This window comes from Larimichthys crocea, chromosome XVIII (assembly GCF_000972845.2).
Source record: "Larimichthys crocea isolate SSNF chromosome XVIII, L_crocea_2.0, whole genome shotgun sequence".
Classification (NCBI taxonomy): Eukaryota; Metazoa; Chordata; class Actinopteri; family Sciaenidae; genus Larimichthys; species Larimichthys crocea.
This window is the reverse complement of record NC_040028.1, coordinates 18,260,865-18,275,682: the sequence shown is the minus strand read 5'-3', so window position 1 is coordinate 18,275,682 and position 14,818 is coordinate 18,260,865. Positions and strand designations below refer to the sequence as shown.

The window sequence follows — 14,818 nt, the reverse complement described above, 5'->3', positions numbered from 1 at the left end:
CAATAGAAGAGAAATGGCACAATGAACACTTTTCTTCGTCCCCACGATATGTATCGTCATATCGCCCAGCACTACTGCTGTGTGTTTCTTTCGGACGCTGTTGCAGTTTCCTTTTGTGCTGAGAGCCGCCTCTAGGAGTGTGTGTGTTGGTTAACATGACAAATATGTGTTAGGATTATAAAGATTCACCCTCAGTACAGTCGACGACGCTGTCTTCCATTGTCTTCATATAGCTGTATCATTAAAGTTTTTACAGTTTCGTCACATTCATTCACTGATGGCAGAGGCGTCGCGCAAGGTGCCAACTGCTCATCAGGAGCGATACATCGCTTCCTGTCCAAAGCTCTACACACACACACACACACACACACACACACACACACACACACACACCACACACACACGACGTCACCGCCATCAGGACCAATTTGGGGTTCGACACTTGGCTTGAGCTGAATCGGAGTGACCCGCTCTCCATCTGAGCCGCAGTCACAGCTCCTGCTGCGAGGAGAGAGACAGTTGTTTTTGTTTTACGAGGCAAAATGCCCAAACCTAATCTTAGAAATGATTATTTCATTTCAACATTTAAATTCCACATTTTCTGCACATAATCCACCTTAACGTACACGCTGTGCCGGCTGCCACTTTATGTATTTATTTTTTATTCCAATTTAAGCTTGCAATTTATTTCCATTTGTCTCCTCGAGCTATTCGGCAGGTTTCGCTGGTTTCTGCACGCAGCGGTGCATTAAGGTCCCGTGGCATTTACATTGCCTCGGGTTATATATAAGGGCCGCGCAGCGTCTGTTGATCCACTTAAAGTCGTCTTTAAACTCACAGCGCCCGCTGACACCGTGCTAATGCTTCATTGGAGGCCATTTAGCCGCACACCCTCGGATGTGTCTGGCGGGTGGCGTCGACGTGCAGACTCATTTATCAGAGCATCTTCCACGCTGCCCTCCGCTGCGAGCTGTGGAGTGAAGCAATGTGCTGCAACGTGCAGTCATCGACTCACTTTCCTCTGAGTTTAGTCCTCTGGGCTTGAATATCTGGTCTCCTTCCACAAATGAAGAGTAGGTGATGTTACAGTGAATGTTGGGAGGAGGAATATCGCCTGCTGCCGCTTCTCTACCCAGAAGGCCAGTGCCTGAAGTGGAAATGAGTGAAGAAGAAAGTGTGTGTGTGTGTGCGTGTTGAAGTGTTTTCGCTTAGCTCAAGGAAGCTTGTGTTCATGTGTGTCTCTTCTGTACCTCACGGCCGCGCCGGCCCATTTTATTTTACCTGAGGACTCGGAGTTACAGGTCTGTTAAGTCTGGAGATGGCGATCCGATCAGATATGTCGGATACACGCCGCTATCCATAAAACATGATCTGCTTGTTATTCCCGTCTCATCCTCCTTCTTTGCGTTTTTGTCAGCTGTGGCCTCTTGATGTGCTTCGTCTACTGTGTGTGTGTGTGTGTGTGTGTGTTGTGTGTGTGTGTGTGTGTGTGTTGTGTGTGTGTGTGTGTGTGTGTGTGAGAAACAGCTGCCAAGGGACCCCTCGCCTTTTTTTTTTTTTCCACCGCTCTCCTCCTCTTCCTCTTCTTCTTCCTCCCTTTCTCTCTGCCAACAAGTTTCATGCTACTCTGTGTGAACCCTGCAATTTTCCAAACAATGCAAATGTTCTATTCACCATGACATTTCTGTGGCATTTCAGCGAGCTCTGTGGAGGAGAGGGAAAAAAAAACTGGATGATTAGCTGTCAAGAAACTGACTTCAGTTATTAGTAGCACACATGAGCCCCTATTGCTGACACCAGCCTCAGCTGTCAGGTGAGCGGTTTAAATGTTGTCAAGCACAGAGTGTGTCATTATTATTTTAAGATGAATTTTGAAGGAGGAGACCTGCTCGGTTCTGTTTGCCTGAGACGTTCGGGAACCTTTTTAAAGTTCTGACGCGTGCAAACAACGTTTAAAGACGACAGGTAAGACAGGAGCCGACTCTGATCTTACCAAGCCTGCTCCACTTCTCATTCCCCGTCTACACCAACTATCTCCCGCCTGTCTGATTAGTGTAGATGTGCGTACAGTGGTGTCGAAGGTGTAGAATAGTGAGCAGATAATGAGCCTTTTTTTTATTGGGCACGGTAAAAGGACGTGAGGCTCTCGGTGCAAGTGGAACGTGTGTTAATTCTATTATCGGGAGTATCATCTGTCCTCCACCGCTGAGGTTTCTCATAGGATATCCTGTATCCTCTATTTTCTAAAGTAGTTTTCGCTCTTCTGGTGCAACTCGCAGGCTCAATTGTTTCCCGCTGACCTAAACTGACTCCTCTCCCCGCGGAGCTCGGATCTCTCTCTCTGCTTTCTAAAGCCCGCTTTCCGTCTTGACAGCTCTGAAGCTGCTATAAGAAAATATTTTTTTACAATAACAGTGGATCAAATGACTGCTCGTGAAGGCTTTGTTGTAGTGACGGACCAGCAGGAATTATCCCTCAGCTCTGCGTTTTAACATCTTTTGTTTTGGTGATGGCAGACAGACAAATTGCATCGAGCTGGTGATCAGAACAGAGATGTGTTTCTCTGTTTCAGCTTTCTGAGCTGTAACATGTCAGTGTTGTTCAGTCGTCTCTTGTCCTGGTTTCTGTGTCACCTTCTCTCTTGTTCTGTCCGTGCTGCAGGTTTGGGGAAAACCAAGAGGAAGACGAGCGCCCGCGATGCTTCTCCGACGCCGAGCTCAGACACAGAGTACCCCTCCAACGGCACGGGGGTGGCGGGTGGGAGGAGGAGGAGCCGCTGAAAGAATCTATGACCTCAAACATTCCCGCTGTGGTCAAGTTTGCCTACACAGAGGAGAGAAGACGAGCTGACCCTGGTCAAGGGCTCCAGGGTCATCGTGATGAGAGTGCATGACGGTGGTGGCGGGGCAGTCAGGCGGGCCGTGTCGGCTGGTTTCCATTCCAATTACGTCCAGGAGGAGGTCGGAGGGCCGAAGACAGAGAGAGGGAGATTCCTCCCGGGTCTACCACGGAGGCCCTCAGGGACTTTGTTGGCCAACGGGCGCGCAGGAGGCCGCGTCGAAGTTCTCCACCCCTGGTCCAAACTCTCTACCCCTTCAGCTCTGTGACCGAGGAGGAGCTGAACTTTGAGAAGGGAGAGGTGATGGAGGTGGTGGAGAAGCCCGAGAACGACCGGAGTGTGGAGTGTAAGAACTCGCGCGGCATGGTCGGCCTGGTACCTAAAAAACTATGTGATGGTGCTGGCGAGCGGCCCGACCTGCGCGTCGAGCTCCCCGCAGAATCGCTTCGTGGCACCAGCACGCTCGGGAAGTTCGCCGGGAGGGACTTGTACTCGGCACACAACATCACCAGACACCAGGCCGAGTGTATACTCAACGAGAGGGGAGAGGGAGGGCGCTTCCTCGTACGAGACAGCGAGTCATCAGTGAGTGTGCGGGGTGGAGTCAGATTTAATACATTTTTAAAGACATATTACACATCCAGTGACAGAGGGGCCTTAAAGATCAGCTTTTAACTGATTACTTGATTAGTCAGATGTTTGCTCATGCTATATTTCGCTTTAATAACTTTTTTAACAGTAAAATCCGACCTCTCATCTCGAGAGCTGCTTGTGAAATGTATTTAAAGTCCAAAATCTCTCATGTAGCAGTGTGATAAATGTCTAAATGTGTGCTCAGGTCTTTAAATGTGAGGCTACGTGCCACTGCTGGAGTAAAGCATCTCTGTCATGTTTCTAACTGTCTCCTCTCTTTATTTACAGCCCAGTGATTTCTCTGTGTCTCTGAAGGCGGCCGGCAAGAATAAGCACTTTAAAGTGCAGCAGTCCGACGGAGTGTACTGTATCGGCCAGCGCAGGTTCAACTCCATGGACGAACTGGTGGAGCACTACAAGAAAGCCCCCATCTTCACCAGCGAACATGGAGAGAAGCTGTACCTGGTCAAAGCGCTGCTGTGATTCCAACTCCTCACACCTACACTGGATCTGACACACACACACACACCTACACACACTCTTCATACACACTAAATACTAATGCCACTCCCTAACCGTCTTAACTCAGCCTTAGCTCTCTGGACCCTCTCGCGTGGCGTCTGCACTACATCCAGATCGTCAATCGCCTCGTCTTAAGTTTTCAAACCTGTCGCCCCCTCGCGGTGATCAGGTGAAACTCTTTCTAGCGCTGCGACCGAGCAGTTTAACCCGAAGACGGCGAGCACTGTGTCAGGAAAAACCCAGCCGCATCCTCCACGTACAGCACGGTGCATAGTGAGTCTCTCGTCTCTTGGATGTGCTAACACTCGCAGTGGACCCCATCAAAAACAAACAAACGCCTGAGGCCTTGTTGGGGTTGGCTCTCCTTCTGATGTCATACATAATGTCCATTTACTACCACGCACGTTGTAGGTTACACCATTGCTCTTATCCACACAGGAGGACGTTTAACAGTTTAAAAAAAAAAAAGGACTGGAGCCTCTGAGGGACCTCTGGTGTCCTGTCAAATCGCTGGCCATCGATTTATTTAGTTGTTTTTATGTTTTAAAGAAATGCTTGTTCCTGGTTGACTTTTTTCTTTTTTTTCTTTTTTTAGAGTTAATTTAAATTTGAATCATTGCTCGCTCACACAATGATTTCACAAGTGACCAGATCACTCTTGCCTTTTTGTTTCTCGCCTAATTTTTTATCATTCCTCTACATGTTTCTCTCCCTCCGTCATTTGAACTCGTGTCACTTTGTTTAACCCCTCCAACTTGTTCATTAGTCCACGATGTTGATACGATACTTCTTGTAATATAAGGGGGCATAGTTTGCATACGGTCGTCTTCTGCTCCGTGTCATACCCTCTCTTTTCGGTAAAGGTGCTTCTTCTTGGGCTGCCTGCGTAGCTGTCTCTGTCTGTTGCGACTCCCGGCATGAAACTTCAGCCTGTTGCGCGTCCATCGTTCATCACTCATGAGTAAAGTAACGCAAAGCACGTCGCAAACCCGCGTGAGAATCAAAGAACCACGTAAAGCAGCGCCATGTCGCAAAACCACAAGACGAAGTTTCTTTGCGAAAAAATTGTTTTTTTTTATTCTTCTTTATTTTCACTTATATAAACTAGTATGCCAATCATCACAGGCTATTTAATGATATATTTGCTCTAATAATTGATAAAATTATGTTACGATAGAAGAGAAATGGCACAATAGACACTTTTCTATCGTCCCCACGATATGTATCGTCATATCGCCCAGCACTACTGCTGTGTGTTTTCTTCTGGACGCTGTTGCAGATTTCCTCTTTGACGCTGAGAAGGCCGCCTCTAGGAGTGTGTGTGTGTGTGTGTGTGTGAACAGTCGTTAACAGTGACAAATATGTGTTAGGATTATAAAGATTCACCCTCAGTACAGTCGTCACAAACAGGGAAATTAAACATTGCATGTTGACGTAGTCCTTGTCTGTCTCTATTGTCTCCATATAGCTCGTATCATAAAGTGCTTTTACAGTATTCGTCACATTCATTCACTGATGGCAGAGGCGGCCGAGCAAGGTGCCAACTGCTCATCAGGAGCGATACATCGCTTCCTGTCCAAAGCTCAAAACACACACACACACACACACACACACAGACGTCACCGCCATCAGGACCAATTTGGGGTTCAGACACTTGGCTTGAGCCGTGAATCGGACAAGTGACCCGCTCTCCAATCTGAGCCGCAGTCACAGCTCATGCTGCCGAGGAGAGAGAACGACGTTTTTGTTTTAACGCAGGCGAAATGCCCAAACCTAATCTTAGAAATGATTTCATTTCATTTCAACATTTAAATTCCACATTTTCTGCACATAATCTGCCTTAACGTACACGCTGTGCCGGCTGCCACTTCATGTATTTATTTTTTATTCCAATTTAAGCTTCGCAATTTATTTCCATTTGTCTCCTCGAGCTATTCGGCAGGTTTCACTGGTTTCTGCACGCAGCAGTGCATTAAGGTCCCGTGGCATTTACACTGCTCGGGGTTATATAAAGGGCCGCACAGCTCGTCTGTGATCCACTTAAAGTCGTCTTTAAACTCACAGCGCCCGCTGACACCGTGCTAATGCTTAATTTGGAGGCCATTTAGCCGCACACCCTCGGATGTGTCTGGCGGGTGGCGTGGCGACGTGCAGACTCATTTATCAGAGCATCTTCCACGCTGCCCTCCGCTGCGAGCTGCGGAGTGAAGCAATGTGCTGCAACGTGCAGTCATCGACTCACTTTCCTCTGAGTTGAAGTCCTCTGGGCTTGAATATCTGGTCTCCTTCCACAAGATGAAGAGGTAGGTGAAGGTTTACAGTGAATGTGTGGGAGGAGGGAATATCGCCTGCTGCCGCTTCTCTACCCAGAAGGCCAGTGCCTTGAAGTGGAAATGAGTGAAGAAGAAAGGTGTGTGTGCGTGTTGAAGTGTTTTCGCTTAGCTCAAGGAAGCTTGTGTTCATGTGTGTCTCTGCTCTGTACCTCACGGCAGCGCCGGTCCATTTTATTTTACCTGAGAGACTCGAGAGTTACAGGTCTGTTAAGTCTGGAGATGGCGATCCGATCAGATATGTCGGATACACGCCGCTATCCATAAACATGATCTGCTTGTTATTCCCGTCTCATCCTCCTTCTTTGCGTTTTTGTCAGCTGTGGCCTCTTGATGTGCTTCGTCTACTGTGTGTGTGTGTGTGTGTGTGTGTGTGTGTGTGTGTGTGTGTGTGTGTGTGTGTGTGTGTGTGTGTGTGTGTGTGTGTGTGAGAAACAGCTGCCAAGGGACCCCTCGCCTTTTTTTTTTTTTCCACAGCTCTCCTCCTCTTCCTCTTCTTCCTCCTCTTCTCTCTGCCAACAAGTTTCATGCTACTCTGTGTGAACCCTGCAATTTTCCAAACAATGCAAATGTTCTATTCACCAATGACATTTCTGTGGCATTTCAGCGAGCTCTGTGGAGGAGAGGGAAAAGAAAAAAAAAACTGGATGATTAGCTGTCAAGAAACTGACTTCAGTTATTAGTAGCACACATGAGCCATATTGCTGACACCAGCCTGAGCTGTCAGGTGAGCGGTTTAAATGTTGTCAAGCACAGAGTGTGTCATTATTATTTTAAGATGAATTTTGAAGGAGGAGACCTGCTCGGTTCTGTTTGCCTGAGACGCTTCGGGAACCTTTTTAAAGTTCTGACGCGTGCAAACAAACGTTTAAAGACGACAGGTAAGACAGGAGCCGACTCTGATCGTTACCAAGCCTGCTCCACTTCTCATTCCCCGTCTACACCAACTATCTCCAGCCTGTCTGATTAGTGTAGACGTGCGTACAGTGGTGTCGAAGGTGTAGAATAGTGAGCAGATAACGAGCCTTTGTTTTATTGGGCACGGGTAAAAGGACGTGAGGCTCTCGGTGCAAGTGGAACGTGTGTTAATTCTATTATCGGGAGTATCGATCTGTCCTCCACCGCTGAGGTTTCTCATAGGATATCCTGTATCCTCTATTTTCTAAAGTAGTTTTCGCTCTTCTGAGTGCAACTCGCAGGCTCAATTAGTTTCCCGCTGACCTAAACTGACTCCTCTCCCCGCGGAGCTCGGATCTCTCTCTCTGCTTTCTAAAGCCCGCTTTCAGTCTTGACAGCTCTGAAGCTGCTATAAGAAATATTTTTTTACAATAACAGTGGATCAAATGACTGCTCGTGAAAGGCTTTGATTGTAGTGACGGACCAGCAGAGAATTATCCCTCAGCTCTGCGTTTTAACATCTTTTGTTTTGGTGATGGCAGACAGACAAAGTTGGCATCGAGCTGGTGATCAGAACAGAGATGTGTTTCTCTGTTTCAGCTTTCTGAGCTGATAACATGTCAGTGTTGTTCAGTTGTCGCTTGTCCTGGTTTCTGTGTCACCGTTCTCTCTTGTTTCTGTTCGTGCTGCAGGTTTGGGGAAAACCAAGAGGAAGACGAGCGCCCGCGATGCTTCTCCGACGCCAAGCTCAGACACAGAGTACCCCTCCAACGGCAGCGGGGGTGGCGGGATGGGAGGAGGAGGAGCCGCTGAAAGAATCTATGACCTCAACATTCCCGCTGTGGTCAAGTTTGCCTACACAGCAGAGAGAGAAGACGAGCTGACCCTGGTCAAGGGCTCCAGGGTCATCGTGATGGAGAAGTGCAGTGACGGATGGTGGCGGGGCAGTCAGGCGGGCCGTGTCGGCTGGTTTCCTTCCAATTACGTCCAGGAGGAGGTCGGAGGGGCCGACGACAGAGGAGAGGGAGATTCCTCACGGGTCTACCACGGAGGCCCTCAAGGGACTTTGTTGGCCAACGGGCGCGCAGGAGGCCGCGTCGAAGTTCTCCACCTGGTCCAAACTCTCTACCCCTTCAGCTCTGTGACCGAGGAGGAGCTGAACTTTGAGAAGGGAGAGGTGATGGAGGTGGTGGAGAAGCCCGAGAACGACCCGGAGTGGTGGAGGTGTAAGAACTCGCGCGGCATGGTCGGCCTGGTACCTAAAAACTATGTGATGGTGCTGGACGAGCGGCCCGACCTGCCTGCGTCGAGCTCCCCGCAGAATCGCTTCGTGGCACCAGCGCGCTCGGGGAAGTTCGCCGGGAGGGACTGGTACTACGGCAACATCACCAGACACCAGGCCGAGTGTATACTCAACGAGAGGGGAGAGGAGGGCGACTTCCTCGTACGAGACAGCGAGTCATCAGTGAGTGTGCCGGGTGGTCAGATTTAAAACATTTTTATAGATATATTACACATCCAGTGACAGAGAGGCCTCAGAGATCAGCTTTTAACTGATTACTTGATTAGTCAGATGTTTGCTCATGCTATATTTTGCTTTAATAACTTTTTTAAGTTAAAGATAACAGTAAAATCCGACCTCTCATCTCGAGAGCTGCTTGTAAAATGTATTTAAAGTCCAACATTTCTCATGTAGCAGTGTGATAAATGTCTAAATGTGTGCTCAGGTCTTTGAATGTGAGGATACGCTGCCACCTGCTGGAGTAAAGTCATCTCTGTCATGTTTCTAACCACACCGTCGACTGTCTCCTCTCTTTATTTACAGCCCAGTGATTTCTCTGTGTCTCTGAAGGCGGCCGGCAAGAATAAGCACTTTAAAGTGCAGCAGTCCGACGGAGTGTACTGTATCGGCCAGCGCAGGTTCAACTCCATGGATGAACTGGTGGAGCACTACAAGAAAGCCCCCATCTTCACCAGCGAACATGGAGAGAAGCTGTACCTGGTCAAAGCGCTGCTGTGATTCACAACTCCTCACACCTACACTGGATCTGACACACACACACACACCTACACCTACACACACTCTTCATACACACTAAATACTAATGCCACTCCCTAACCGTCTTAACTCAAGCCTTAGCTCTCTGGACCCTCTCGCTGTGGCGTCTGCACTACATCCAGATCGTCAATCGCCTCGTCTTAAGTTTTCAAACCTGTCGCCATCTCGCGGTGATCAGGTGAAACTCTTTCTAGCGCTACGACCAAGCAATTTAACCCGAAGACGGCGAGCACTGTGTCAGGAAACACCCAGCCGCATCCTCCACGTACAGCACGGTGCATAATGAGTCTCTCGTCTCTTGGATGTGCTAACACTCGCAGTGACCCCATCAACAAAAACAAACAAACGCCCGAGGCCTTGTTGGGGGTTGAGCTCTCCTGATGTCATACATAATGTCCATTTACTACCACGCACGTTGTAGGTTACACCATTGCTCTTAATCCACACAGGAGGACGTTTAACAGTTAAAAAAAAAGGACTGGAGCCTCTGAGGGACCTCTGGTGTTGTCCTGTCAAATCGCTGGCCATCGTTTTATTTAGTTTGTTTTTATGTTTTAAAGAAATGCTGAGTTGACTTTTTTCTTTTTTTTCTTTTTTTAGAGTTAATTTAAATTTGAATCATTGCTCGCTCACACAATGATTTCACAAAGTGACCAGAATCACTCTTGCCTTTTTTGTTTCTCGCCTAATTTTTTATCATTCCTCTACATGATTTCTCTCCCTCCGTCATTTGAACTCGTGTCACTTTGTTCAAACCCCTCCAGACTTGTTCATTAGTCACGATGTTGATACGATACTTCTTGTAATATAAGGGGGGCAGCGTTAATGCAATAGGGGAGACCTCTGATTTCCTGTAGAGTTTGAATGTTTATCGATGTAACCAAATGTGCCACCCTGTACCCATTCGACTGGCTCCAGGTCTGCACTGCACTCACCACACTTGGCATTCATTCATAGCTCTATGCTTTATATTGTGTCACATTGAACATGTTCCCGTTCTGTTCTGTTCTCTCCAGTAATGTGTCTGTAGCTACATGAGGATACTGACTGAAGAAAAATAAAAACATTTTTATTGGTAACACTTTTGCAGTTAAGGCTTGATCTTCTCCGGCTTCTGGGAAACGAATGCAGTTACGAAAGAGAACCTCTTCTGATGTAGCGTTTGTTAAAGATGAATATGTCTTAGTCAGTCACTAAGTTGTATTTTTTCTTCTTTGTAATCTCAAGATTTACAGAGACTCTAATTATAAAGTAATTTAAAAAGAAAAGAAAAAAAAAGATGGCCCTACGTTTTACACTAAACCCTGAAAACATTTGTTCTTAATCAGTAATCAATAGACTCACAAGGAAACAGCTATTGACAGTAACTATCCAATCATAGCTGAGCAATGAGGTAAAAGGTATAAGATGTTTAATGTGAGTGAGGTGTTTTTTTTATTTTTTTGGACACCTGAAGTTTGAATAAAAGTACAAGGAAGGGATTAAACAGTTTATCTGCCTGCTGGTTAACTAGCATACCTCCAGGCACAGCGTCCAAGGCCAAAGAACACGTCATTCAGCTGGCTAATGTAATTTAGCCTCTGCTAATAAAGTCTGTCTCGTTTAAGATGGCACGATTGACATTTTCCAGTTAACAACGAGTGTCCGAAATTATGGAGCCAGTGTTTCAATAAATGCTAGAAATATTGGCGGTAAAAACTGCCGCCTTTTTCATTTACAACTGACAAGAATGGAACGTAGCGACCGTTGGACTACCATAGCAACGGTAGCTGCGGGGGGCGGGGCTTAACGAACGGTTCATTTCTAACGTCAAACCAAAAATCCCGCCATCTCGTCCAAACATCGTCCGTGTTTGTTCTTTTGCTATGTGCGTTTGTTTACCAATGGAAGTGTTTGTTGATCATGGGGTCCTCAGCTTTTATATGATATATCTGAATGTTATTGAGCATTGTTATTTAATTCTTGTCTCCACTGTATGTATATATTCAAAGTAAGATGAGGTGCATATATGAATCATTAAGATCAAACTATGGTACTGTATCACCGACAACGTGATGAGAATTGAAATACTTTTGTTCAATAAAGATTTTTGAAGAATACTAAAATGACCCGTGTGGTTGTCCTGCTGCTCATTTTAAAATAACTTTAAAAGGCTTTTATAATAAATAATAACAATACAATACAATAACAACAATAAAAACTTGAGCAATAAGGCTCAATTTATGAAGCAAACTACTTTAACATGTTCCTGATGAACATTAAAGTAAATTGCTGCACACTATAGCTGCTATTAGATTGGTTTAGGAAGTAAAAATTCTTTAAGAAAGAATTCTGAGAATAATGTAAAAAAATTAAAAAGTTATTTCTTTAGAAAAAAGTGAGAAATTTTAAACTCAATTCTAAAGAAAAAGTTTCTTCAGAAAAAAGTCAGAATTCTTGAAAAAAATCTTTATAAAAAAGTGTGACTTTTTTCTAGTCAGAATTCTAAAAAAAAAAAAAATCAGAAAAAAGTCAGAATTCTGAGAACAAAGTGGGAATTCTAAAAAAAATTATTTCTTTAAAAAAAAAGACAAAATTCTAAAAAAGTTTTTTTTAAAAAGTCAGAATTCTTAAAAAATCTTTATAAAAAAGAACATTTTTAAATTTTTTATTTCTTTAGAAAAAAGACCACATTCTAACAAAAAAAGTCTACAGAATATTTTTTAGATTCCCACTTTGTTCTCAGAATTCGGACTTTTTTCAGAATTTTTTTTTTCCTTTGTTTTTTGTTTTAGAATTCTGACTGAGGAAAGTCACATTCTGACTTGGTCTGAAGAATTTTTGTTAATGTGTTTTTTTGAAGAAATATTTTTCAACATTTTTTTAAATTCTGACTCTTTTTATTTTTAGAATTGACCTTAAATAGTTTTTGTTAGAAAAATGTTCTTTTTTTTATAAGATTTTTAAAAGAATTCTGACTTTTTAAAAAAAAAAATTTTTTTAGAATTTTGCTTTTTTCTAAAGAAATAATTTTTTTTAGAATTCCCACTTTGTTCTCAGAATTCTGACTTTTTTCTGAATTATTTTTTTGTACGTTTTTTTTTTGTTTTTGAATGCTGACTAGAAAAAAGTCACATTTAGGGACTTGTTCTGAAGAGTGTTTTTTTTTGTTTTTTTTTGGAAGAAATATATTTTTTTATAAAATTCCTGACTTCTTTAATTTTTAGAATTACTTTTAAATTTTGTTGTTAGAATGTGTCCTTTTTCTAAGAATAATTTTTTAAAAATGTTGTAAAAATGTTCTTTTTTATAAGATTTTTTAAGAATGCTGACTTTTTTGTTTTTAAATTACATTTTTTTTTATTTTTGACTTTTTTTTAAGAAATTCATTTTTTTAGAATTCTTACGTTGTTCTCTCAGAATCTGACGTTTGTTCTGAATTTTTTTTTTTTAGAATTCTGACCTTTTAGAAAAAAGTCACATCTGACTTGTTGCTGAAGAATTTTTGTTTAATGTTTTTTTTTTTAAAAAATTAGTGTTCATTTTTTTAATTCTGACTTACTTTATTTTAGAATGTACTTTAAATATTTTTATTTTTTGAAAGAAGGGTATTATTCTAAAAAAAATAAAATTCTTTTTTATAAGATTTTTTTTAAGAAATTCTGACTTTTTTTAAAAAAAAATTTTTTTAGAGAAGTTTGACGGTTTTCTAAAGAAATAATTTTTTTGTAGAATTCCACTTTGTTTTCAGAATTCTGACTTTTTCTGAAATTCTTTTTTTTACTTTTTTTTTTTTTAGAATTCTGACTAGAAAAAAGGCCATTCTACTTGTTCAGAAGATTTTTTTTTTTAATGTTGTTTTTGAAGAAGTTTGTTTTTTAATTCTGACTTCTTTTAATTTTTAGAATGACTTTTAAATTTTTTTTGTTAGAATGTTGTCTTTTTTCTAAAGAAATAAATTTTTAAAAATGTTTTTTGAAAAAATGTTCTTTTTTATAAAGATTTTTTTAAAAGAATTTCTGACTTTTTTTTTTTTTAAATGCATTTTTTTTTAAAATTTGACTTTTTTTAAAGAAATCATTTTTTTTAGAATTCTTACTTTGTTCGCGACGGCTGACTTTTTTCTGAAATTTTTTTTTTTAGAATTCTGACTTAGAAAAAAGTACATTCTGACGTTTCTGAGAAGTTTTTTTAATGTTTTTTTTTTAAGAAATATTTTCAACATTTTTTTAATTCTGACGTCTTTTATGGTTAGAAATTGAGTTTTAAATACATTTTTTTGTTAGATGTGGTCCTTTTTCTAAAGAAATCATGTTAAACATGTTTCGTTTTATAAAGATTTTTTTAAGAATTCTGACGTTTTAAAAAAAAAAAAAATTTTTATTTTGAACTTTTTTTTAACGAAAATCATTTTTTTTTAGATTCTACTTTGTTTCCTCAGAATTCTGACTTTTTTCTGAAAGTTTTTTTTTTAGAATGCTGACATTTAGACAAAAGACACATTCTGACTTGTTCTGAAGATTTTTTTTAAAAAAAAAATAATGTGTTTTTTTGAAAAATTTTTCAACATTTTTAAATTCTGACTGTCTTTAGTTTTAGAATTGCTTTTTAATATTTTTTTTAGAACGTGGTCGTTTTTCTAAAGAAATAAAATTTTTAAAATGGTCTTGTTTAATAAAGAAGTTTTTTTTAGAATGCTGACTTTTTGGAAAAAAATACATTTTAATTAGAATGTGACTTTTTTTTCTAAAGAAATAAATTTTTTTTAGAATTCCCACTTGGTCTCAAATTCTGATTTTTTCTGAATTTTTTTTTTTACTTACTTTTTTGTTTTTTGGAATTCTTGGACTAGAAAAAGTCACATTCTGACTTTGTGTTTCATGAAGAATTTTTTTTTAAAATGTTTTTTTTGAAGAAATATTGTTTTTAAATTCTGACTTCTTTTATTTTTAGACTTGACTTTTAAATTTTTTTTAAAGAATCTGACTTTTTTTTTCAAAATTACTATTTTTTTTTTGACTTGTTTTAAGAATCATTTTTTTTAGAATGCTACTTTGTTCTCAGAATTCTGAAGTTTGTTCTGAAATTTTTTTTTTTTAGAATTCTGACTTTAAGAAAAAAGTCCATTCTGACTGTTCTGAGAATTTTTTTTATGTTTTTTTTGAAGAAATGTTTTTTGTTTTAAATTCTGACTTCTTTTATTTTTAAATTGACTGTTAAATTTTTTTGTTAGAATGTGGCTTTTTTCTAAAGAAATAAAATTATAAAAATGTTCTTTTTTATAAAGATTTTTTTAAGAATTCCTGACTAGAAAAAAGTCACATTGTGACTTGTTCTGAGAATGTTTTTAAATGTTTTTTTTTGAAGAAGATCTTTTTTTTAAATTCTGACTTCTTTTAATTTAGAATTGACTTTTTAAATGTTTTTTTGTTAGAAGGTGGTACTTTTTCTAAAGAAATAAAAGTTTTAAAATGTTTAAAAATGTTCTTTTTTCATAAAGATATTGTTTTAAGAATTCTTGAAGTTTTGTTTTAAAAAAATTATACATTTTTGTTTTTT

The 14,818-nt window shown here is 40.9% G+C and overlaps 1 protein-coding gene and 1 pseudogene across 2 annotated transcripts in view; both read left to right on the top strand.

Moving 5' to 3' along the window:
• Positions 1-11,379, top strand: part of LOC104932099 (cytoplasmic protein NCK2) — a 42,629-nt gene extending 31,250 nt beyond the window's left edge. For both annotated transcript variants that reach the window (XM_010747254.3, XM_027290948.1), the window contains 2 exons: positions 7,914-8,686; positions 9,047-11,379. In XM_010747254.3, coding sequence (XP_010745556.2) covers positions 7,914-8,686; positions 9,047-9,241 — 968 coding nt within the window. In that variant the 3' untranslated portion in view covers positions 9,242-11,379. The remainder of the gene's footprint in view (positions 1-7,913; positions 8,687-9,046) is intronic.
• LOC113748167 (cytoplasmic protein NCK2-like) lies at positions 1,319-4,666 on the top strand (annotated as a pseudogene).
• Positions 11,380-14,818: the final 3,439 nt, after the last annotated feature.